Genomic DNA, 23,630 nt, shown 5'->3' with positions numbered 1-23,630 from the left:
TGTCCGTAGTGGCGCCAGAGGGAACAGGTACATCCGCGGCTGTCAGGACAGGTGACACCACTCCACTGGCATTCTGTTCGAACTGAACATGGAAAGCATTGAGTGCATCAGGGAGGGATATGTCTTTGTCTGGCTCTGCTTCATTTTGTGGGGTCCTGGAGATGCTGCAGATCTTTAACGATGGTGGATGGCGGTTGGATATGGAATACTTTCCCTCATTTCTGACAATTCCAATTTTAGCCGGCAGTGGAAAGGAGGAATGAGGCATGATTCATATAGATGGGTAACCAAAATTCACTGCGGCCATTTGAACTCAATGTTGAGGTCAAATATACCCATTTTAACTGTTGCAAAGGAATTAACCTGCTATGTGAAATCACAAATTGGTGGAGTAGATGCAAGTACTCTTGAAGGGTGGATAAGGTCTGAGTAACTATCTTGATTTTTGTGTTTTGAAATGAACCACTCTTCTGTCACATCTGATGCTTCCACTGTCTCTGTAGCTACTTCTTTTAAAGGATGTCAGCTACTGGATTCAGGAGATTTATCTTTTTATGTACTAATAATATTTAATTGATGTTTATTGTGCTCACTAGCTCCTTCTCTCTATCATTGACATGCTTCTATCTTGAAAATAAGTAAGAGATTCTTTTAATGTCTATTAGTTCCTAATTTTCCATTAGGCACATCTGAGCCTGCTACAGACCAACATTTACTTATGCTGTCAACTTGCTTTTTAATTTGTTGAAATACTTTTACAATACATTTTTATATTGCTGGTGAGTCTTATATTCCATGTTAACCTTTCAGTTGTCCTTTGCTAGTTATGAACACTCTCTCAATCCTCAGATTTACCACTGTTTGTACTCTTATAGTATACAATCCTTTGTTTCTTTACCAAACAGCTTTCTTGTGGACTTTTTCTTTCACCATGCTGCATATTATTTTTAATTATTTCTCTCAATGTTTACCACTGTTAAATACTGCGATACATTTTTAATCTATATCTCAAATCTAGCCAACTCAACCCACATGTTTTATGTAATAAAATTTATTCAAATCCAAAGCTTTTTTGTTTGGGATAAACACATTAGTATAACCAAGACTGGAGGAAAGCATCATCCATGACTCCATGAATCACCTCACAAACTAAACACTCTTCCAGTTATCAAGGTGAACAATAAACTACTGTACTTTTATCACACTTTAAACAACCAATATCAACTGGATTTCTTAATAAACATGACTATGGTTTTATTATCAAAATAAATGTTTTTTTAAAATATAAATGTGTGTGTATACACACACAATATTTGGCGAAACTGCACAGCCAATAATATAGAAATATGAATGCTTATCTGTCTAACTATCCTCAAAAACATACCACACAAACACACACACACATATAAGCTTTTCAGGAAAAAGAGGAAAGAAATACGAGTTTCTGTGCAGTGATTGGCTTTCTTAAATAAAACACTTTTGCCAATGGATTATTCTTGAAGGCAAAAGTATAAATGTTCCAGAGTTCCAGAGAATCCATAGGGATTTTATAAATATATTAAGGAAAAAAAAGGTAACTAGGGAAAGAATAGGGCCCCTTAAAAATCATCAAGGTAGCCAACATGTGGAACCACAGGAGAATTCTGATATTCTTGCCAGTGTAATCACTGGTCCCATATAGTTGTTCTTGAACTCTTGCAGACACAACATGTTCAGGAAACTGGGCAGCTTGTTCGTTTGTCCAAAGCAGCTTGTTCTTAGCAGACTCCCCGCCGACTGAACCAAGTGAAACCAGGACCTCTCAAATCCAATCTGGATACTTGTTCAAAACAGCCCCAGCCAGAGTCCTACAGCAAAGTATACAGTTATCACCAGACAGATTGTTTACAGGAAATATTGTTAAAAACACAAGTCTACTGTCCACAGTGATTCTTCACATTTTGCCTTAAATTCCACTTGAATTAAGTCCATTTACCCCAATTATTCAATACACAAGTCCTCTAAGCATGTTAAATGGACATTACTGTCAAACATAATGTAAAATGCAGCCATATTGTGACCTAGCTGTCCACAGGATCCTTTATAAGGAGATTTTGAAAGAACCCTACCTCTGTGCACAATGCAATGTCTATACGGCTTTATCATTGATGGAGTTCCACAGTGTTCTCTCAAAAAAACATCTAAGTTTTAAGCCATAGTGTTGAGGGTTTAGATGATGAGAGATTTGTTAAGTGTGTATAAGAAAACTTTCTGATTCAGTATGTGGATGTACCTACCAGAGAAAGTGCAAAACTTGACCTCCTCTTAGGAAATAAGGCAGGGCAAGTGACTGAGGTGTCAGTGGGGGAGCATTTTGGGGCTAGCGATCATAATTCCATTAGTTTTAAAATAGTGATGTAAAAGGATAGACTGGACCTAAAATTTGAAGTTCTAAATTGGAGAAAGGTCAATTTTGACGGTATTAGAATGTGGGGAAATAGATGGTGACATCTTGAAAAATGTCCATATTACAGAGGAGGAGGTGCTGGATGTCTTAAAACACATAAAAGTGAATAAATCCCCAGGACCTGATCAGGTGTATGCTGAAACTCGGCGGGAAGCTAGAGAAGTGATTGCTGGACCCCTTGCTGAGATATTTGTATCATCAATAGTCAAAGTCAGGTGCTAGAAGACTGGAGGTTGGCTAACGTGGTGCCACTATTTAAGAAGTGTGGTAAGGACAAGCCAGGGAACTATAGACCGGTGAGCCTGACATCAGTGGTGGACAAGTTGTTGGACGGAATCCCGAGGAACAGGATTTACACACATTTGGAAAGACAAGGACTGATTAGGAATAGTCAACATGGCTTTGTGCGTGGGAAATCATGTCTCACTAACTTGATTGAGTTTTTTGAAGAAGTAACAAAGAGGATTGATGAGGACAGAGGAGTGGACGTGATCTATATGGACTTCAGTAAGACATTCAAGGTTACTCATGATAAACTAGTTAGCAAGGGTGATCACATGAAATACAGGGAGAGCTTGCCATTTGGATACAGAACTGGCTCGAAGGTAAGAAATAGAGGGTGATGGTGGAGAGTTGCTTTTCAGATTGGAGGCTTGTGACCAGTGGTGTGCCACAAGGATCAGTGCTGGGTCCACTGCTTTTCATCATTTATATAAATAATTTGGATGTGAACAGAGGTGGTATAATTAGTAAATTGGCAGATGACACCAAATTTGGAGGTGTAGTGGACAGCGAAGAAGCCTACCTCAGAGTACAATGGGATCTTGATCAAATGGGCCAATGGGCCGAGGAGTTGCAGATAGAATTTAATTTAGATAAATGAGGTGCTGCATTTTGGAAGTAAATCAGGATAGGAGATATACACTTAATGGTAAGGTCCTGGGGAGTGTTGCTGAACAAAGAGACCCTTGGAGTGCAGGCTCATAGTTCCTTGAGAGTGGAGTTGCAGGTAGATAGGATAGTGAAGAAGGCGTTCAGTACGCTTTCCTTTATTGGTCAGAGCATTGAGTATAGGAGTTGGATGGTCTTGTTGCAGCTGTCCAGGACATTGGTAACACCAATTTTGGAATATTGTGTGCAGTTCTGGTCTTTTTCCTATTGAAAGGATGTTGTGAAACTTGAAAGGGTTCAGAAAAGATTTATAAGGATGTTGCCAGGGTTTGGAGGGTTTGAGCTCTAGGGAGAGGCTGAATTGGCTGGGGCTGTTTTCCCTGGAGTGTTGGAGGCTGAGGGCTGACCTTGTAGAGGTTTATAAAATCATGACGGGCATGGATAGGATATATAGACAAAGTCTTTTCCCTGGGGTGGGGGAGTCCAGAACTAGGGGACATAGGTTTAGGATGAGAGTGGAAAGATTTAAAAGGGATCTCAGGGGCAACTTTTTCATGCAGAGGATGAAATGAGCTATCAGAGGAAGTGGTGGAGACTGGCACAGCATTTGGATGGGTATATGAATAGAAGGGGTTTAGAGGAATATGAGGCAAGTCCTGGAAATGGGACTAGATTAGTCGGCATGGATGAGTTGGACAGAAGGATCTGTTTCTGTGCAGTACATCTCTTTGACTCTATGGCTCTGTTTCACCACAAATCAGATAAGTGTCAATTTTGGTGAGTTTCATACAGGGTGTTTGGTTCTGGGAGCCCTTTGTGAAATTTTTCACACTGTTCTCTCAAACCTGCATCTTTATTTATGCATCACAATATTCTGGTATGTTGCTTGTCTTATCTTCCCTCCCACCTGCGATGGAAGTACTCACCACTGTTGTGACCTTCTGGGATCCTGGAAGCAGCACCACTGTGAAAGCCCAGCCGTGCATCACGACGTGCACTGCTAGCCTGGAGATAGCCTACATACATGCACCACGTTGGCAGGAACAAAAAGAAATGATTCTCAGCATAAACAGGAGCACAACTGACCATTCATTGCACATGAAAGTGCACACTGTTAATGCATTCCTGTTTAGGAACCAGGGCTACTGTGGCTCAGAAAGGAGGACTTCAACCCTTTACTGAGGTATTCTTCCATTGTGTGACAGACAAAAGGCAGGGAGCCAACTTAGAAATGAATTAATTAAACCTTTCTATTTAACCCTTTAAGTACTAATGCTCAATATAAAACTTAGATTCATCCCTATTGGGCTTTGTTTGTTATTGGTTCTCTGGCCACATGGGTGTTATTCCTGGTGGTGGAATATTGAATAAAATCATTGCCATAAATGGTATTTTTACTATAAAATAAAATATACATTCTTTGCAACATTTACTGTTTGCTTCATCTATTCAACTTTAACTTGCTTCATTTAACTACACTTTACCTTAGCTTTAACTGAATTCACATTTAATCCAAACTCTAACATTAACTCCATAAGTTTGGCTTGAAACAAATACTACCCTGATTCAAGTGAAGCGGCTAAATTTGTCTTGGTGTAGATCTTGCCTCGTGGTTCTTTGTCTTTTCTGAAGATCATTTCAGGGCATGGACTTCTCAAATGTCGGTCTTGAAGGCTTCTCCTGAGAATCTTTTATTCTGCTAATTTTTATCATAAAAGTATGTGTTCCTCTTCCCAGAAACTCCTTTGGCACTCAGCCAATGAATTGATCTGATCATATTATTCAATCCCAACCAATGGAGTTTTACTGGTAAACACTCCCAAAAGTTTGTACCAACTTGTCACATTCCATGCTCCATGTAAGGTGTGGTGTTAGGGACTACACCATCTTTTCTCTTGTCCACTGTCATTAATTTCATTGTCAATTCATCTTCCTAGTCAAATCAGTATCCACTCCTTTGTCTGTTCAGCTGTTCTTCTCTCTCTTTGGGCTCTATCCCCACCTATTGTTTACTCCTTACCCTCTTCTGCCCCAGTGGATCTTCTGCATACAAACTGACACTTTCCTTGCTACCATCACTTCTGAGGAAGGGTCACTCAGCCCAAAATGTTAACTCTGATTTCTCTCCACAGATGATGCCAGATACTGCTGAACCTTTTCAGCAATTTCAGTTATTGAGTCATTTTCATTTTTTCCCCTTTACTTTGGATAATAGTTTTACAAGTATTTTCACTTCTTTTCTTCTTCTACTTAAAATGTGCCAGGTGATATTGTTTTCTTTCTTCTGTTCATGCTGCTTGATTGAAGCATTTGGGAGGTACACATGATGACATATCCCGCATTCAAGATTTTTCATATAGCTTGGTTTGTAGATTATACTTAGTCTACATTCTTCTGAATGAGTGAAAGCTTTTTTTTAAATAGACATCCAGATAATTTTTCTTCAAAATGACAATAACAGGCAGTGAAGCAAAAGTAGGAATTAACTCACAATTGCTATTATTCTGGATTTCTTCTTTATACAGGATCAGAACTTCTGGGAAAATCCACTCGGACTATATTTGGTATTCTAGGTGTTTGCATTTCGTTTGCAATTGGATACATGACTCTGCCTTTTGTTGCATACTTCATCCGAAATTGGAGGATATTGCTTTTCACACTGTCTCTCTCTGGCCTAATATACATTCCTATGTGGTGGTAAGTAGGAATTAAAATGATGGCTCCGGTAGATCAGAACTTTATTTGCCATTAACGACTGCCAGTGATTTAAATTTTAAAAAAGAACATGAGACTATTTCAGGCATGTGGGTGGGGGTCAAGTTTGATAGTGTATTAAAAAGGTGTATTGTGTCTCCTTAACTGCAATGGAAAATTCAATAAATGTAACTTCCATTTTCGCTACCTAGAATAAAACATCAATTTTCAGCACACTAAAATACTCATACATTTTGTTCCAGATTGAAATCAAAGAGTTAAAAATTAAATAGGTTGTAAAATTGGCAGATGGTCCCTTCTAATTGAGTAAAAGTTGGAAGAACTGTGGATGCTGTAAATCGGAAACAAAAGTAGAGATTGCTGGAAACGTTCAGCGGGTCTGGCAGCATCTGCGGAGAGAAATCAGAGTTAATGTTTCGAGTCGAGTGACCTTCCTCAGAATCCTTCTAATTGATTGCAGTCCAGCCTGAGACCGCTTCCAAGATAGTTGGGAGGGAAGCTCCCAAACAAATTTCAGCTTTCATAGTCACAATTCAGGACCAATGTTCTCTCCAAACTGTGGGGTCATATATACTTCTTGGTGAGTATTGCATTCAGTTCCTGTTTGCATGTTGGTGCTGCACACAGAACTTGGAGCAGTAGGAGAATTAGAGAAACATTATTCAGAACTTCAACAAGCTACATCTTAATGCCTTGAATCATGTAAGTGAAATGGAAATTCTTTTCCTCCTTCCTGTATCCATAATGGACAGGTGAGACTCGAGTTCCTTTATTCACTGATTGTATTCAAACATTTGTGTAATGGTGAATACATCACAATCAAACTGAGGCATAATTTCTCTGGTCTACCTGTAAACAAAGACTTTATAATTCATGCAGATTGATCACTTGAACAAGTGGTTTCCTTTGGCAGCTATCCAATTTGAAACCCTGCACAAGCTGTTCATGCACGAACTATTATAATCATTAGCCAATCAAATTGATCATTTGAATATACTGTACTGGCCATTTAAACCCATACAACATTTGGAATTTATTGACATCACCTCCTACTGCATTTAAAATCCTAGCTCCATTCTTCTGGTATCTCTTAACCCCTTTTGTACCAAGCGGATAGCGATAACTTACGCGCATCTTAACCAGTTCTAATAGCATGTGTACAGACTATTGATGAACTTTGCTGTTATCTCCCCCTTTCATGAGAAATTGACCATAGGCGAACTATTAAAAATTGCTAACTATTGGAAATCTGTCTTATAATTCAATGAATGATCTCTCAGAAATAGTGGACTGTTGGTACAGTCAGAGCTCCAAAGTTTGAACTTCTGGTGATTTGGCTCAAAGGATCAAACAAAAATATTTCAAGTTTTAAGACAAAACAAAATAAAAGCAACATTAACTGAGCATTATTTCAGTCGGTAACTTATATTTTAAAAGGCAGAAAAAAGATCCATCGAACATCTAAAATGCCCAAAGTCACTGTACAATGTTTATACATTCTTCTGTCCCTTTTAAGAGACTACTTCATTCTCTGGGAACCAGTCAAAGCTATTTTTCTTTAGCTGCTCTTCCCTTTTTTAGCCAGAAAACATCTATTCTCTGAGCTGACTTTCACATATAAGGATGAATTATAACTCCCTTCTTATAATCAAATCTAGATAAACCTTCCAGTTGCAATTAAACCCTCACAAACTCGGTTTCTTCAAATTGAGCTTGGGCTTCCACCAGCATCATGCTTAGTGAACAAAAGAGATTTGTTGCCTCAGTCTCCCTGCTTTCCCTCTCAGAATTTTGTAGACTTCCCTGTATGTGAGGTTCAATGAATCACACAAAGGTGGCTTACTGCATTTGGAATATTGTGAGACGTTTTGAGCCCTGTACCTAAGGAAAGATGTGCCTGCCATGGAAGGGGTCCAAAGGAGGTTTGCAGGAATGAATGGGTTTGTTATGTGAGGCGTGGTTGAGGACCCTGGGTCTATACTCGATGGAGTTTAGAAAGATAAGAGAGGATCAGATTGAAACTTACAAAATACTGAGAGGCCTGGATAGAGTGGATATGGACATGATGTTTCCACTGGTAGAAAAGATAGGATCTAGAGAGACAGCCTCAGAGTAAGAGATGACCCTTTAGAACTGGGATGAGGAAGAATTTCTTCAGCGAGGGGGTAGATAATCTGTGGAACTCTTTGCTGCAGAGGGCATTAGAGGCCACAAGTCATTGAAAGTATTTTAAACAGAGATGGGTTCTTGATTAGTAAGGGGATCAAGGGTTAAGGAGAGAAAGCAGAAGAATGGGATTGAGAAAACCATGATCGAATAGCAGAGCAGACTTGATGGGCCAAATGGTGTAATTCTGCTCCTCTGTCTGTGCCTTATGCCAACAGAGCCTGAGCAGCAAGGCTGAGTTTGGTAAATGAGGAAGTTTTAAGGATTGCTAACTTTATAAAACCCAGTCAAGTTTGCTGTAGGCATTTAACTTAATTACAGCAGTAAATTATGGTTTATTTCAATACGTAGGTGATAAAGAGCTCACAAAGAGCTGCAAGGCATTCACTTAGACTGGTGAATTGGTTCCCTTACAAGCAGAAACTGAGACAGATCATTGGAATCTCTGATGCATAAAGTGAGTCACAGAAAAGTGGCAGCTGGACGCTGAGTGCAGCAAAACCGATTGAGAAAGTCTGAATTGATAAGTGAAAGAAGAGCTGCAGTGAGGGAGGAAGTATGATCTGTCCTTTTACTAGAGGGTGAGAGAGCTAATTAGAGCAAGAGCTGAAGCCTGGAGTCATTAAATAGGACTGCACTTGGGAGTTTGTTAATGTTGAAGTTTTTCCTGCTGTAGTGTATGCAATTTAAAGCCCTAGATTCTCCATTCCATATCAGGCTAAAGTTGTCTAAAAACAAAAATCTATACCACTTTATCCTTTCTCTTTAGATGTCCTTGGAGTATATTCCATGTCAGAATAAGACACTTTTCAAGATTAGCAGTGGCACACATAATCCAGACATTTCTATCATCCTGTCAAATTCTGTATTATCTCTCACACACATTTCTAAATCCACTCCTTGATTTGAGCAAACTAATTCTGATCTGTTAATATGTACCATTATGGAATGTTTACCATTATTATTAATTGTCCAAATCCTTTCTGTGACCTTGGTACTCTTTTTAGTATTTTTTATTGAAAATGAAAAACTTTTAATTTAAGGTTTGTTCCTGAATCTCCGCGCTGGCTGCTAGTAAAGGGAAGGGCAAAGGAGGCTGAAGCAATATTCCGACACATTGCAAAAAAAAATGGTGTCACTCCTCCAGAGGTGTTCTTCACTGATCTTGAGGTACAAATAGTCAATATTATGCTTGTTTCCTGTGTGATTGCTGAACTCTTTAATAGTGATCTGTTCTTTCATCACCACCAACATAAAAAGTAAAACTTGTTTCCATAACTTTGAAGCTGTATTTAACCAGTGCAATTGTCTTGAAAAGAAACAAGAAAATGTGTAAACGTTTACTCAAAGGAAAATATAATGTAGACACAGAATTCAGTCTCCATCTGCATGCACTCCAATACACATCGTTTCGAACTGATGGAGCAATGTACAGTGACTCCATCCTGGAAAGTCTGTAATTTTACGATTTAAGTTCAACCTTGAATAAAGTCATTTACCAGGAGTTGCTGTGAGCTGTGACATTTCTATCCTTACCAATAGTCTGTTTTCAATATTTCACTGTAGGGGAGTTTATAAGGAGATTAGAGTTTTATCATTTTATATGCCAGTGGTTTGTATCTGATTTGTCATAGAGCCATACAGCATAGAAACAGATCCTTTGGCCCACAATGTCAATGCTGACCCACAAACATCAAATTTTACTAGTCCCATTTGCTTGCACTTGGTCATAGCCTACTGTGCCATGGTATTTTAAGTAAAGATTTAGATGCTTCTTAAATGTATGAGAGTACTTACCACCACCACCACATCTAGATGAAAAATATTTCCTCAGATCTTCTCTAAACACTTAACCATCACCTTAAACTCATGCCCTCTAGTCTTAGACACGTCTATAATGGCAGAAAGGTTCTCAAGATCTACCCTATCCAAACCCCTCATAATTTTGTATACCTCAGTCAGATACCCCCTCAGCCTTCTCTGCTCCAGGGAAAACAAACCCAACCTAGCCAGTCTCTCCTCATAACTGAGACTTTTCATCCCAGGCAACATCCTGGTGAATCTCCTCTTCATCCTCTCTGATGCAATCACGTCCTTCTAATACTGTGACAACCAGAACTGCACACAGTATTCCCTTTATAGTATTATAATAGGGAGGTCAACCCTCCCTGTTAATTAAAACTAAACACCCAGAAAGTGTCACATCACCTCACAATCTGTTAAAATGTATGAGTGAGTGAAAGAGAACTCCTAATTTCCATTATTTAAAGAAAAATAACAACTTATTTTCCTACCTCTAATAGTGAACACTAAACACAAACTATTCACAAATCCTAGCCCTCTTTTTTTTAAATAATTACTACCTGACCCCAACTCAGTAAAAATGCTGCTCCAATAACACAATTATTAAACATTACATTAACTTAATCTCAAGTCCATACAGACTCTTATGCTGTCTTCTTTCTAGTCTTCTGATTCTTCTGTCTTGTCCCTGAGTCTTCCTCTTTCTTTTTACTGTGAGTATCTTTACATGAAAATGTACCTTTCGATAAATAGTGCCTTCTGAAATTTCTTTGAGAGCAAAATATTTATTTCTTCATATGGCCTTTGCTCTCCAGCTCTACAGCAGATGTTCTGACCAAATTTCAAAATTCCCATTTTTTTATGCCCCCTCTCATTGGCCCGATGTTGTCAATACAATAAATTCAAACTTAATTGGGTTTTAGTATCCTGGGCAGAATTTAAATCAATGAGTTAAATTTGAATTGTTGTCAAAGCAGCAACCTAAACTCAGGCATCCTTTTAACAGCCAATCCTTACATGTATCTATTTTGGATACATGTATCCCACCTCTTAGTTGTTCTGTTCTGGCAGCTGTGGCTGTACTTTAAATTCACTTTAAAATTCAGAAAACACTTTCTATCTTGTAGTGAGTATACATTCTTTCGACTTTGTAATGATAGCCTAACCAATATTTTGTAAAGTTACCACAAGACATCCTCTTTCCAAGATTCTACACCTTAGCTAATGAGTTGGAAATGCTGGTGTTGGACTGGGGTGTACAAAGTTAAAAATCACACAACACCAGGTTATAGTCCAACAGGTTTAATTGGAAGCACTAGCTTTCGGAGCACCGCTCCTTCACCTGACTATCACCCGATGAAGGAGCGTCGCTCCGAAAGCTTGTGTGCTTCCAGTTAAACCTGTTGGACTATAACCTGGTGTTGTGTGATTTTTAACTTAGCTAATGAAGGCAGGCGTACTGTGTTTTTCACCATATACATTCGAGACATTACCCACGCCCTCCACATCCTCCAAGACTTCCGTTTCCCCAGCCCACAACGCCTCATCTTCACCATGGATATCCAATTCCTCTACACCTCCATCTGCCATGACCAGGGCCTCCAAGCCCTCCGTTTCTTCCTCTCCCGAGGGTCCCCAACAGTACCCTTCCACTGACACTCTCATTCGTTTGGCCGAACTGGTCCTCACCAGGCCTCTAGGAATTCTCTGGCATGTCTTTGCTTAGCCTGTCCCAGGATAGATGTGTTGTCCCAGTTGAAATGGTGGTTTTTTTTCATCCGTGTGTAGGGCTACGAGGGAGAGAGGGTCGTGTCTTTTTGTGGCTAGCTGGTGTTCATGTATCCTCGTGGCTAACTTTCTTCCTGTTTGTCCGACGGAGTGTTGTGGCAGCCCTTGCATGGAATTTTGTAGATGACGTTGGTTTTGTCCATGGGTTGTACTGGGTCTTTTAAGTTTGCTAGTTTTTGTTTGAGAGTGTTGGTCGGTTTGTGTGCTACTAGGATTCCGAGGGGTCTTCGTAGTCTTGCTGTCATTTCTGAAACTTCTTTGATGTATGGTAAGGTGGTTAGGGTTTCTGGCTGTGTTTGGTCTGCTTGTCGTGGTTTGTTCTTGAGGAATCTGCGCACTGTGTTTTTTGAGTATCCATTCTTCTTGAATACATTGTATAGGTGGTTCTTCTCTGTTTTCCGAAGTTCGTCTGTGCTGAGTGTGGTGGCTCATTGGAGTAGTGTTCTGATACCAACGTCATCTACAAAATTCCATGCAAGGACTGCGACAAACAATACCTAGGACAAACAGGAAAAACGTTAGCCACCAGGTTACACCGACACCAGCTAGCCACAAAAAGACACGACCCTCTCTCCCTTGTAGCCCTACACACAGACGAAAAAAACCACCATTTCGACTGGGACAATACATCTATCCTGGTACAGGCTAAGCGAAGACATGCCAGAGAATTCCTAGAGGCCTGGCACTCCAACCACAACGCCATAAACAAACACATAGATCTAGCATGCCATCTATCAACCCCTCAGAAAACGAACAGGAAATAACATCACCACAAACCCCAGGAACCCCAACCAGGAGAAAGATATTAATAGAAAGTAGGAGACAACAGCTTCGCTTCACTTGGAGGTCGCCACTGATGATGTTACCTAGCTAGGTAATGAAACGTCTGGATATCAAACCTACAGCTCAGCGAGCAAACCTACACCCTAAACCTCAACCTGAGCTACAAATCTTCACAAACCTTGCAATTATCCAGAATCTGGTTTCCAGCATCTGCAGTCATTGTTTTTACCCTGTGTTTTTCACCACCCTGTCTGCCTGTTCTGATACCTTCAGGAATCTATGGACTTGTACACTAAGGTCCCTTTGTTCCTCAGTACTCCCCGTTCATTGTGTATATATCCTTCCCTTATTAGAGCTTCCAAAATGCATGACTTCAACTTATCAGGATTAAATTCTATCTGATATTGTCCTGCCCAATTTAATAGCTGAATAGAATCAGGATGTAGCCTGAGACCATCCTCCTCACGAACAACAACATTACCATTTTTGTGTCATCTGCAAACTTACAAATTAAACCTTCTGTATTCATATCTAAGTTGTTAATGCAGGTAACAAATAGCAAGAGTCCCAGCACCAATTCCTGTAGGACACCGCTGGCCACAGACTTCCAATTACAAAGGTCTCCACCATAACCCCTTGCCTTCTGTTTGCAAACCAAATTTGGATCCAGTTTGCCAACTTGACTTGAATTCCAAGGGCTTTTGGACCAGCTTTTCATGTGAGACCTTATCAAAGATGTAAAGGACATGTAAATCACATCAACTGCACAACTCTCATCAATATATTTAGTCATCTTTTCAAATACTCAACGAAATTAGTCAGGCAGAACCTTACTCCAACAAATCCATGCTGACTCTTTCTGATTAATCCTGCTTTTGTGAATGTTGATTTATCCTGTCCATTAGAAGCTTTTCAAATATTTTTCTACCACTGACATTGGACTAACTGTTCTGTAATTACCCTGCCTATCCCTGGTGCCCTTCTTGAACAAAGAAACCACATTAGCTCTCCTCCTGTCACCTGACATTTCACCTGTGGCCAGCAATCACTTCCCTTGCCTCCCATTAGCAGCCTTGGACACTTTTCATCAGGTCCTGGGAATTTGCACACCATTATGCTTGTTAAAACATCTAATACCTCCTTATTAATCTTAAAATGCTCTATACATTCACCATCTTAACTGAAGTAAGTGCATGTCAGCCTTTGTTTGCAGGCTAGGTGGATTAGCCATGGGAAATGGAGGGTCCAAGGGGTAGGGGCGGTGGTTCTGGATTGGATGCTCTTCAGAAGAACAGTGTGGACATAAATGTGTGGATGTGCATATCAGGAAAGAATTTACAGACTGGGTCTCTTTTCTAAGGCTTAGTGGTGATCTTGGAGAAAGTGAGGACTGCAGATGCTGGAAATCAGAGCTTAAAAATGTGTTGCTGGAAAAACGCAGCAGGTCAGGCAGCATCAAAGGAGCAGGAGAATCGACGTTTCAGGCATAAGCCCTTCTTCAGGAATGTGGTTATCTTGGTTGGTGCTGATCTTGTTAAGTTCTTTAAAATTATGACAGGTTTTGATAAAATGGATACAGAAGGAATGCTTCTGCTTTGGAAGCAGCAGAACTAGAGGTCATCACAAGATTGGATGCTCTTCAGTCGCCAAGAAATCCAGTAAAGAATTCACAATATGCTTGTGTATCCAGAGTGGTGAGAATGTAATACTTGAATCAAATAGCACATACACATTTAAGGGGATGCCAAACAAGGACTTGAGGGAGAAGGAAATAGAATTATGATCAAATCAGAAAAGGAGAGATGGGAAGAGGCTTAAGTGGTAAGTTATAGGTAGGCCAATTGGCCCATTTCTGTACCATGTATTCTGTATAATTCTTGTAATAGTAATATATAATGAGTTGCTTTTAATGAGAATCTGTGCAGAAACAAAGTACACAACAGCCTTTATCTGTATTGTGACCATTCCATGGTTTTGCTACTTATTTGAAAGACAAGCAATTGGTAATAATATGTTTTCAAATAATTAATACCTCTACTTAATCCTCTTGGCTTTCTTTCCAGCTTGAAGATTTGAAGGCTAAAAGTAAACAATCATCGACAATTATTGATTTGTTTAAAAGCCCTAATATCCGAGCCATCACTATTGTAAACTTTCTGTTATGGTGAGTATTCAAACTTGTAATAGAATACAGGGATGGAGGCTATTCAGCCAATCAAGTCTGTAGTGTTTTGTTAGAAGAACAAACTAGCTAATCTCACGCCTCTATTGCATATCTCCTTGCTTGTTTTTTGAAACATATTGTTGAATCTGTATCCAAGCCACAATTAGGCAGTACATTCTAATTCCGGATCACTTTTTTAAAAAAAATGTAACTGTGGAATGTGAGGATTACTGGCTGGGCCGGCATTAGTTGCTTATACCCAGTTGCCCCTAAGAAGGTGGAGGTGAGCTGCCTTTTTGAATGCTGCAGTCCATTGGTGTAGGTAGATCCACAATGCCCTTGGGAAGGGAGTCCTAGGATTTTGACCCAGCCACAATGAAGAGACAGCTATAGAGACAGGTTCTAGATTAGTGGTGCTGGAAGAGCACAGCAGTTCAGGCAGGATCCAAGGAGCAGCGAAATCGACGTTTCGGGCAAAAGCCCTTCATCAGGAATAAAGGCAGTGAGCCTGAAGGGTGGAGAGATAAGCTAGAGGAGGGTGGGGTGGGGAGAAAGTAGCATAGAGTACAATGGGTGAGTGGAGGAGAGGATGAAGGTGATAGGTCAGGGAGGAGAGGGTGGAGTGGATAGGTGAAAAAGGAGATAGGCAGGTAGGACAAGTCATGGGGACAGTGCTGAGCTGGAAGTTTGGAACTGGGGTGAGGTGGGGGAAGGGGAATTGAGGAAACTGTTGAAGTCCACATTGATGCCCTGGGGTTGAAGTGTTCCGAGGCGGAAGATGGGCGGCTCACTGCCTTTATTTCTGATCAAGGCCTTTTGCCCAAAACGTCGATTTCGCTGCTCCTTGGATGCTGCCTGAACTGCTGTGCTCTTCCAGCACCACTAATCCAGAATCTGGTTTCCAGCATCTGCAGTCATTGTTTTTACCCCTATAGGGACAGGTTGATGAGTGGCTTGGAGGGGAATTACCAGCTGATGGAGTTTCCATAATTTTTATACACTTTGTCCTTCTATTCGGGAGTGGTTGTGGTTTTGGAAGGTACTGACTGAGGAGCCTTGGTGAATGTACCAATTGTAGATGGCACTTACTGCTGCCACTGAATATCAGTGGTGTAGGGAGTGGATAATTGTGGATGTGGTGCCAATCAAGTGGACCATATTGCCCCAGATGGTGCCAAGCTTCATGAGTATTGTTGGAGATGCAATCATCCAGGCAAGTGGGAAGTATTCTATCATATTCCTGACTTGTGCTGTTTAGATGGTGCAAAAGGCATTGGGCAGTCAGGAGGTGAGTTATTCACTGCACGATTCCAAACTTTGAACAACTTCTGCAGCCATATTATTTATATTGGCAAGTCCAGTTCAGTTTCTGGCTGATGGTAACCTGACAGGATGTTGATAATGGGAGATTCAGTCATGTTAACACCATTGAATATCAAGGTGGTGATGGTTAGATTCTCTTTTCTTGGAGGTAGTTATTGTCTGGCACATGTGTGGCACAAATGTAACTTGTCACTTGTCAACCTTAACCTGGGTTTTGCCCACATCTTGCTGCACTTAGGCATGGACTGCTTCAGTACCTAATGAATTGTGAATGGCAAGCATCCCCACTTCCAACCTAATGGATTGCAGGAACCAGCTGAAGTTAGCTGGGGTGAGGTCACTACCCGAAGGAACTCCTGCAGTGATGACCTGGAACTGAGATGACTGACCTGCAACAAATGGAACAATCTTCCTTTGAGCCAGGTCTTACTCCAACTTAAAGCAGATTGCTGGAAAACCTCAGAAGATCTGGCAGCATGTGTCGAGAGAAAGTAGAGATAACATTCCAGGTCTAAATTCTGACGAAGGGTCCCTGGACCTGAAATGTTAACACTGCGTTCTTTCCACAGATGCTGCCAGACCTGCTGAGGTTTTCCAGCAATTTCTGTTTTGGTTTCTGATTCCCAGCATTTGCAGGTTTTGTTTTTTGTTTTTTTATTAAATAGATTGTCCTCATAAAGCCACACACCGGCAGCTACCCAACAATATGGTGGTGGCAAACTGTGTTCTTGAACCACTGAAACCTATTTGCTGTAAGTAAACCTAAAATGCTAGTAGGGAACCTTACTGCTCATTCAGTTAGGGCTACCATGCAAATTCAATCTAGCGGTTGGATTCCAAACTGTTGGTTTAGGTTTTATATAATCCATGGGTTTCTAGAATCTGTCCAGAGTATCTTTAAGGCCACAGACCATGCAGTTTGGGGCATAACTATCAATAAAGAAAAAAACACTAGGGAAACTAAGCGGGTTAAAAGCCTGATAGGATGAATCTTCAGACATTAAATAAAGTAGCTACAGAGGTAGTGAATGAATTGGTGTTATCTTCCAAGAATTCCTAGATTTTGGAACAATCCCTGAAGATTAGAAATCTACCAGTGTAACACTCTAATTCACATTGTACAGAAACAAAAAAGTTGTCTTAAAGCCTGTTAACTTGTGTTATTAGTGAAATGTTGGAGTCTAATAGAAAAGTTGTAACGGCAAACCATATAGAAATATATAATGTTTTCAGCAGAGTCAGCTTGGCTTCATGAAGAGGAACTCATGCCTGAAAACGTTGTTAGAAATCTTTTAAGAGGTAGCAAACAGGATAGATAAGGAGGAGCAGCAGGTGCAATTTGTTTGGATTTCCAGAAGACATTTTATTAGGTACCACATATTAGTTTTTTTTTTAAAGATACAAGTCCATGGTGTTCGAGGTAGTATATTAGCACAGACTGAGAATTGGCTAACTAAAAGAAAACAGAGTTGGGATGAGGAAGGCACTTTTGGCATGGCAATCTGTAACTAATGTTGTGCCATAGCAATTAGTGCTGGAACAACAATTATTTACAATATTTAATAATGATGAAGGCAGTGAATGGACCACAGCCAAATTTGCAAACATTTAGGAAGGCAAGTGGTAAGGATGATGCGAAGTCTACAACGAACATAGACAAAAGTTCAGTGAATAGGTAAAATCATGTCAAATTAAACATAATGTGAAATTACGCATTTTGGTAGGAAGAATAGAGGAGCTGGATATTATTTAAGTAGAGATAGATGGCAGAAAGTTGCAGCACAAAGGGATTTAGGAGTCCTTGTACATATTTAAAATAAATGTTAGTATACAAGCAACAAGAAATAGGGAAGACAAATAGAATGTTGGCTTTTATTTCACAAGGAGTGGTATACAAAATAGAGAGTTCTTGCTAAGACTGTACAAAACACTATTCAGACCACACTTAGATAAATGTTCACAGTAATCTAAGGAAAGACATATTGGCACTCCAGGCAGTCCAGAAAATGTTTACCAGGTTGATCTCGGGTATAGAGGGATTTTCTTATGCAGTGGCATTGAGTAGACTGGGCCCATACTCAGTGGGGTTTAAAAGAATGAAAGGCAACATTATTCAAACATCATTAATTCTTAAGCAGCTTGCCAAGATAAATGTGGAGAAGTTACTTTCATTCTGGAAGAGTCCAGGACCAGAGAGCATAATCTCCAATTTAGGCGACATCCAGTTAAACTAATGTTTCTCTCAGTAGATGTTGCCTGACCTGCTGAGTATTTCCAATAGAAATGTTATTGGTTCTGAACTGAGGCAGAGAGGAAATTTAGAAAGCTAGTTGCTTGCAGAGAATTTCCTTGATTAATCCTGATCTGAGTACAGGATATGAGGAACAAATCTCCTGTCTGTTCTCTTGATAGGAAATGTTAGGTGGAACAGCAAGCACAAATGAGAGAAAGAAAATGGTAGTAAAACAAAATTGAAAAAAAAATGATGTTGGAGGAGGAAAGTTTAAAAATTATATTACAAGTGGAATTTATTGTTTTGTTGCAGGATGATTATAACAAGTATATATAATGGCCTATCTTTGAACACATCCAATCTCCATGGAGATGATTACTTGAACTGCTTCTTCGCTGGTGCCATTGAAGTTCCGGCCTATATAGCAGCTTGGATTTTCATTCAGCGGTTTCCACGACGGCTTAGCCTTACAGGCATACTTTTTCTTGGTGGAGTTGTCTTTTTCTTCATCCAGCTCATACCTTCAAGTAAATGTTCTCAGAGCAGCTAAGTTTATCAGAACTTGTTTTTTTTTGTTAAATGACATAAATCTGCATTTCTTGATAAATTCAAAAACACATGCAATGCTGGCCTTAATAGCTTATAGCATTATAACACACTGTTGTGCAAACTGAAGATCCATCACAATGTTGCTGATCTTAATTGTACTCTAAGGATGGTGGACTGAGCAGAAAATAGTGAGGAAGGGAAGATTGATGAAAAACTGACCTCAATACATTCCTAAAATCCTCAGCATTGACATCAAAATGTAGAAAATAGGAGTAAGCCATTTGGCCCATTGAACCTGCTCCACCATTCAGCATGATTGCCTCACCCCACTTTTTACCTCTTTAGCCTCTAGAAATCTAATTGTTTCTTTCTAAGTATATTCAGTGACTTGGCCTGCACAGTTTTCTGAATTAAAGAATTCCAGATGTGGACCACCCTCCGAATGAAGAAATTTCTCCTCATCTCAGAGTGAAGTAGCTGTGTCCATGTGTCCTGAGACTGGGATCCCTTGTTCTGGACCCCTTGGTCAGGGAAACATCATGCCTGCATCCATTTTGTCCAGCCCTGTTAGAATTGTGTATGTTTCAATTAGATCTCCACTCATTCTTCTAAACTCTAGTGAACCTAGTTCAAAAATAAATGTCAGAAGTGGAAGAAAATCTGAATTGTCCAACTAGCATTTCATTGTTAGTTTTACCAAACTATGTAAATCCTTATTATCTTATCAAAGAAGAAATGTGGAACTGCTGACATTTATTTTAGTTTTATTACAATCAAATTTACATTAGACTCAGCATTCTCTTCAAACATAGGATACATTATGCTGCGTATTAAATTTATTCAGTGTATACCCAATGATGTGCACCCACCAATCTCACCAACTTGTGTCATTCACTCACACCAGTGAACTCACAGGTGTAACTGTGTAACAGACATGATACCTATAATCTTGGAATTGCCATATTTTCATGCAATAAGCTCCGGACCTCTACCATACAGTAACTGAACATTAAACTTGCCCCTAAACATTTGACCAATTACTTCTAATGTGGCTTCTAGTTATTGAACTCACAGTTAACAGAAATAGATTGTTGCTTTCATACAATCTAGTGGCCTCAATTTTAGATACCTTAATTCAATTTCCTCTCAATTTCTTAAAATCCAAAGGGGAAACAAAAAAAAGCCTAGTCAAACTTTCCTCATTGCTAAAATTCTCCATTCAAGGCAAAATCTTTATATCCTTCCTGGAATGCGGTGAACAAAACCGTTTGCAGTATTCTCATTACTATGTTTATTATCAGCTAGTGTTTTTATACAATTCTGGCGTAAATTCACTCCTGTTGTATGCTATGCCTTGACTAATGAGGGATTGTAGCCTGAATGTCATCTTAAGCAGGTAACTTATCTGTTCTGTTGCTTTCAAGAGTCATTGAAGATCCATTGGAGAGCAAGTTCTCTTGTTCCTCTACACATTCAACTAACCATTATATATTTACATTCTATTTCCTGTAAGTCTTCTCCAAATACATTGCCTCACAATTTGCTGGATTGAATATAATTTGCCACTTTTCTGACACCTTGACTAATATTTGATATCATCTTGCACTGTACAACTTCTGTCCATATTAGCAACCATGCAGCAAATTTTCATTGCATTTGCAAGCTTCAGTATCATGTTTGATTAGAATAGATTAGATTACTTACAGTGTGGAAACAAGCCCTTTGGCAAATATTCCCTACATTACAATTGAATTTCATTGCTCTGTGCCACAAATAAAAGAGCATCCAGTACTGAACCCAGAGGAAACCACCTTCAAAGAACATCGGCTAACTTTTACTGTTTGCTCCTTGCCATTTAACAAATTTTGAATACAGTTTGCAATCTTCTTCTGGAACTCACAAACTTAAGATCTTCTGACCTGTCTGCAATGTAAAACCTTGTCAAAAGCTTTCAGAAAATACATGTAGGCTACAACTAAAATGCTTCCTTCATCAACTGTCCTTTTTACCACCTCAAACCATTCAGTCAAATTTGTCCAAAACAACTTTTCCTGAACAAATCCATTCTTAGCTAGTCTATGACTTTTAAAAATGATAATTTATATTATCTGAGAGCATTTTCCAACAATTTCCTCATTACTGAGGTTAAGAAGATTAGTTTAAATTACTTGGGCTATATCTTCCTTGATTTTTAAACCAACAGTACAATGTTAGCTGTTTGCTAACCCTCCAGCCTCCTGGATTGGAGAATCATAGTCAGATGCTTGCAGCATGTTCTCTTGCTTTGCTTCGCAACCTTGGGCACAATTCATGAAATCTAAACACTTCAAAATCTTCACCCTCAATCTGTTTATATGTCTTTATATTCATTACTGATAAATACAAAGTACCTTTGACATAGCCTGTTCTTTCTCTTTAAGCTACTGAACTCGAGAAGAAGTCTGCCTGGGCACTGCAATACTTGAAAGTATACTTTCGTATATACATCTGTTCAGATATCCTAAAACATTCATTAACTTTCTCAACAACTCTCAAAAGCTTTTGCAAAAGCATCTTTCAAGCTCACAACCTCGACCACTTAGAAGATCAGAGGTAGCAAATGCATGCGAATACCACCAACTAATTCCCATTCAAGCCATACAACATTCCGAATGAAATGATTATCACTACTCTTTCACCATTCCTGGATCAAACTCGTGGAAAGCCCTTCCTAACCTTACACTACTGTAAGTATTGCAACAGTTCAAGAAAATAGTTCATCACCAGCTTCTTCAGGACAAGTAGGAATGGGCACTAAATTTTGGCCTAACCAGCAATGCCAATATCCTATGAACGAAAGAGCAAAAACAATAACTTGTATTTATATCTCAGCTTCATTATAATACGTCCTAAGATGCTTCTCAGGAGCATTATAAAACAAAATATGACTCCAAGCCCATATTACGACAAAGAAGCAAAAGCTTGATTTAGCAAATAAAGTAGATGCCAAGTTTATTGATGGAACTGCACAGCTTAACACCCAAGTATGGAAAGATTTGAAAAGATTGATGAGAAATTTTAAATGAGATGTTGATTAACAAGGAAATCTTGTGAGCAGAAAGCACAAGGATAGTGGGTGAAATGGGCTTTCTGCAAGTGTAATGATAGAAGCAGCAGAGATTTGGAAGACCTCCAGTATACTCAAGGTAGACAGTTGAATGTCAGCTAATACTGTATTAGAATAATAAAATCTGGAGGTAACAAAGGCCATGAAGAAGGTTTGAGCACCAAATAAGCAAAAGCAGAGCAGAAATTGTCAGTTTTACAGAGGCAAAGATTGACAGTCTTAATCATGATGTGCATATGTTGTTGAAATCTCAATTCAACAACACTCATTTCTCATCACCTGGAGTTCACTCCCAATAAATCCATACAATCACAATTAGTGATACGATGATGAGTATGGCCTCAGATTCAATGTTTTCTTTTCCTCCATTGACTCATCTGGTCTGATCATGCAGTCCTTCACAGTAGATAGAAGATTTGCATTGTAGTGGTTTCTGTATTTTTGTTATCCATGGGAGGTCAGTACACCTAGCCCCATGGATAATGACAACTATCGAGATTGTCATCTTTCTGGTTCAGCTTCAGGCAGTGGCCAGGATGTTGTGAGATAGCAAAAGCAGTTAGAGGCAATATCTTTTCAATTTCATATATTCAACAGAGGAAATTTCTTTCTTTCTAGTACTGGTTTTCAGACAAGCAGTTTGACAACTTACAGACAGTTGAGGAGTCAAAAGAACTGGTGGTGTAGTACAGCTACTAAGAACAGGTATGTTTTTGGATGATGTAACTGAGCAGCAACATACCATTGAGAAATAGGAAACAAAGGATTGAGTGCATCAAAGGTAACAGTATAGGAGAGGAAAGAGAATTGCTTCCTGAAGATTTTCTGGCTATACTTAGATGGATAAGAATAGAACCAGATGAACATGATGTCAGTGAATGTGGGCAGATTGCTGTCATCAACTGTCTAAAAGGTTGCCGAGATATTGAGAAGAACAAAAGAGAGATGTGTTATCTTTGCCATTGTCATATAGGATGTTATCTGAAACTTTAATAAGTGCTATCTCAGCACTGTGACAGCAAGGAAATCTGATTGGATGGAATCAAACATGGGAAAAGATGGGAATGGATTTGCAATTTTGATAGTGAGGCTGGAGATGAAAAAGGCAATTTTCAAAGACAGAGCGATCAGAATTAGCTTTTTGAGGCAAGGAGTGTGACAGCTGATTTGCAGGACCCTAACAGCAAACAAAATCACATGTCATATTATATGGCATAGAACTATTATTGGCTTAAGCATTGCTGCAACTAGTCAATGAATGGCATTGCTATTATTTAAATTGTCCTTTTATTCTCCATGATGTTTTGTGGCAAGTTGTTATGCATAGGAGACCAAGATGGGGTCATGCCTTCCATGGAGAAAGTGAGGGCTGCAGATGCTGGAGATCAGAGCTGAGAATGTGTTGCTGGAAAAGCGCAGCAGGTCAGGCAGCATCCAAGGAACAGGAGAATCGACGTTTCGGGCATAAGCCCTTCTTCAGGAATGAGGAAAGTGTGTCCAGCAGGCTACGATTAAAGGTAGGGAGGACGGACTTGGGGGAGGGTCTTTGGAAATGCGATAGGTGGAGGGAGGTCAAGGTGAGGGTGATAGGCCGGAGTGGGGTGGGGGCGGAGAGGTCAGGAAGAAGATTGCAGGTTAGGAAGGCGGTGCTGAGTTCGAGGGA

The 23,630-nt window shown here is 39.6% G+C and overlaps 1 protein-coding gene across 2 annotated transcripts in view; it reads left to right on the top strand.

Moving 5' to 3' along the window:
* LOC122556564 (solute carrier family 22 member 5-like) overlaps window positions 1-23,630 on the top strand; it is a 57,940-nt gene that overhangs the window by 18,581 nt on the left and 15,729 nt on the right. The window contains exons 4-8 of one of the 2 annotated variants that reach the window (XR_006313564.1): window positions 5,863-6,034; window positions 9,262-9,388; window positions 14,656-14,756; window positions 18,625-18,839; window positions 21,282-21,587. Coding sequence is in view for 1 of the 2 variants with exons in the window: in XM_043703378.1 (XP_043559313.1) it covers window positions 5,863-6,034; window positions 9,262-9,388; window positions 14,656-14,756; window positions 18,625-18,839 (615 nt within the window). In the remaining variant the exon portion in view is untranslated. The remainder of the gene's footprint in view (window positions 1-5,862; window positions 6,035-9,261; window positions 9,389-14,655; window positions 14,757-18,624; window positions 18,840-21,281; window positions 21,588-23,630) is intronic. The other variant, XM_043703378.1, reaches the window with a different exon arrangement.

Source organism: Chiloscyllium plagiosum, chromosome 14, assembly GCF_004010195.1.
Source record: "Chiloscyllium plagiosum isolate BGI_BamShark_2017 chromosome 14, ASM401019v2, whole genome shotgun sequence".
Classification (NCBI taxonomy): domain Eukaryota; kingdom Metazoa; phylum Chordata; class Chondrichthyes; order Orectolobiformes; family Hemiscylliidae; genus Chiloscyllium; species Chiloscyllium plagiosum.
The sequence above is the reverse complement of the archived record's forward strand: the minus strand, read 5'-3'. Positions and strand labels throughout refer to the sequence as shown.